Source organism: Nicotiana sylvestris, chromosome 9, assembly GCF_000393655.2.
Source record: "Nicotiana sylvestris chromosome 9, ASM39365v2, whole genome shotgun sequence".
Classification (NCBI taxonomy): Eukaryota; Viridiplantae; Streptophyta; class Magnoliopsida; order Solanales; family Solanaceae; genus Nicotiana; species Nicotiana sylvestris.
Window position 1 is genome coordinate 178916137 of NC_091065.1, and position 2909 is coordinate 178919045.

Genomic DNA, 2909 nt, shown 5'->3' on the forward strand with positions numbered 1-2909 from the left:
GTCTTCCCCCCTTAAGAACATTCGTCCGCGAATGGGTCAAATCAATTCCTTGGTTTCATTTTTTTTCCGCTAATACGTTATTTGCAAGGCTATATTTGTTACATTTGCAAAGCATAAATTAAATTCTGAAGATTCCAACTACTAGGCTTCGTTTAGCTATCTCGCAATAAGAAATTTAAATTGCACTTTCTTGTCATTTAAAAATCTAATTAAGTGTTGTAAAGAAATAATTGCCAATTATTTAAATGTGACTAACCTTAAGTCGTAAATAGGTAGGGGTACTTCTTCCTCATTTCCTCTTCAGCTTCCCAGGTCATTTCCTCGATGTTGTTATTTCGCCATAACACTTTCACGGAAGCCACTTCTTTAGTTCGAAGCTTTCTTACCTGCCGATCTAAAATAGCTACTGGTACCTCTGCGTAAGATAAGTCTTCAGCAATGTGAATATCCTCAATAGGCGTAATACGTGAAAGATCTCCAATGCACTTCCGCAACATAGATACATGAAACACAGGATGGACTGCTCCCATTTCTGAAGGCAAATCAAGCTCGTACGCCACCTTACCAATCCTCCGAATAATCTTATACGGTCCAACATGCCTGGGGCTGAGCTTACCCTTCTTTCCAAATCGCATGACGCCCTTCATAGGCGATACTTTCAGGAAAACCCAATCTTCTACATCAAACTCTAAGTCTCGTCGTCGAACATCTATATAAGACTTCTGCCGACTTTGTGCTGTACGTAGCCGGTCTCTAATAAGTTTTACCTTTCCACTGCTTGCTGGACTAAATTAGGACCTAGCAACTCTGCTTCCCCGACCTCAAACCAACCGATCGGCGACCTACACTTCCGCCCGTATAGTGCTTCGTAAGGGGCCATCTAAATACTAGCTTGGAAGCTGTTATTATAAGCGAACTCAATAAGAGGTAGATGATCATCCCAACTTCCTTTAAAATCTAGCATGCAAGCACGTAACATATCCTCAACTGTCTAAATAGTACGCTCTGCCTGTCCATCAATTTGCGGATGAAAAGCTGTGCTAAGATTTACCTGCGTGCCTAGACCCTTTTGAAAAGATTTCCAAGAATGTGCTGTAAATTGAGCCCCTCGATTAGAGATAATAGATAATGGTACCCCGTGAAGGCGCACAATCTCCTGAATGTAAAGTTTGGCATAATCCTCAGCTGAATATGTCGTCCTGACTGGCAGAAAATGAGCAGATTTTGTAAGCCTATCAATAATTACCCAAATAGAATCATACCTCCTTGGAGTGCGAGGCAAACCGGTGATGAAGTTCATATTTATCATGTCCCATTTTCATAATGGAAGTTCAAAACACTGAGTTAGGCCTCCAGGCCTCTAATGTTCGGCTTTAACTTGCTGGCAGTTAGGACATTGGGCTACCATCTCCGCGATATCTTTTTTCATTCCATTCCACCAATAGATATGTCGAAGGTCCTGATACATCTTTGTCTCTTCGGGGTGAACTGCATATCTAGAATAATGGGCCTCCGAAAGAATCTTGGCGCGGAGCTCTCCGACTGTCGGTACACATAAGCGGCCCTGGTATCTAAGGACTCCATCTCCAGTTAGCTCAAATAAAGGTTGTCTCTGCTGTGGAATACTTTCCCTCAATTTTATAAGCTCAAGATCCTCGTGTTGTCGCTCTTTCACTTCAGTAACAAAAGAAGATTTTGCCGTATTCTGAACGAAAATGTGTCCACCCTCTGCATATACCAAACGCACTTGCAAACTAGCTAGTTGGCATAGATATTTAGTCATCTTGACCTTATCAACTTTAACATGGCTTAGACTACCAATGGACTTCCGACTAAGAGCATCAGCAACAATATTAGCTTTGCCGGGATGATATAAAATATCAACATCATAGTCCTTTAGTAATTCTAGCCATCTTCTTTGTCGTAGGTTCAACTCCCTCTGTTTAAATAAATACTGAAGGCTCTGGTGGTCGGTGAAAACATCAATATGAACCCCATATAGATAATTCCTCCAAATCTTTAGAGCGAAGACAACTGCGGCTAACTCAAGATCGTACATAGGATAGTTCTGTTCATGTTTCCGCAACTGTCTGGAGGCGTACGCGATAACCTTACCATGCTGCATAAGAACACAACCTAGGACAATTCTCGAGGCATCACAATAGACAACATAACCCTCGGTTGTCGCACCTCCTTTTTCCCGCGCTCGCGGGGCGCGTGGGGAGTTTTCTCCAATTGAAGGACAGTCGAAACAGGATTTATTTAATTATTTCAGAGTCGCCACCTGGGATTTTTAAGGCGTCCCAAGTCACCTGTTTTAATCCCTGAATCGAGGAGAATATGACTCTGTTTATTATTCTGCGAACCAGAAATCCTGAGTAAGGAATTCTGTTAATCCGGAAGAAGGTGTTAGGCATTTCCGAATTCCATGGTTCTAGCACGGTCACTTAACTGTTTTTATTATTGGCTTAATTATCTTGATTTTACTAAATACATTTTTATTGCATGATTTTACTACCGCTTTTTACTACTTTAAGTCCCATTAAGTGATCTTTTTCCTGATTTTCAGCAGCCCATTACCCTTTGTTTCCCATTATCACACTAAATAATAGCCATTAACTTTCTACTTTCAGCCCACTACTATTATCACATTACCCTACTGTTTCTATCCCAGAAATACCCTTGAAAATCTTACTGTAATTACAGTTTTTAAACTAAAATTCAGAATCTGATACAAAACAGATTAAAAATCTGTTCAAACCTAACTATCAACCTGAATTAAAACAGCTAATACCAATTCTCTTAAGTTCTGGACTGAATATTAACTGAGAATAGACTTTTTCTAACACAATGGTATCTAATAAATACTTGTGAAATTGAGTTTAAACCTAACATCACAATAACATTAC

At 40.1% G+C, this 2909-nt stretch overlaps 1 protein-coding gene across 1 annotated transcript; it reads right to left on the minus strand.

The window, feature by feature from the left end:
* Nucleotides 1-257: 257 nt before the first annotated feature.
* On the minus strand, nt 258-635 carry LOC138878654 (uncharacterized). Its single transcript, XM_070158342.1, has one exon. It carries the CDS (start codon nt 633-635, stop codon nt 258-260), a length of 378 nt encoding a protein of 125 aa, XP_070014443.1.
* Nucleotides 636-2909: the final 2274 nt, after the last annotated feature.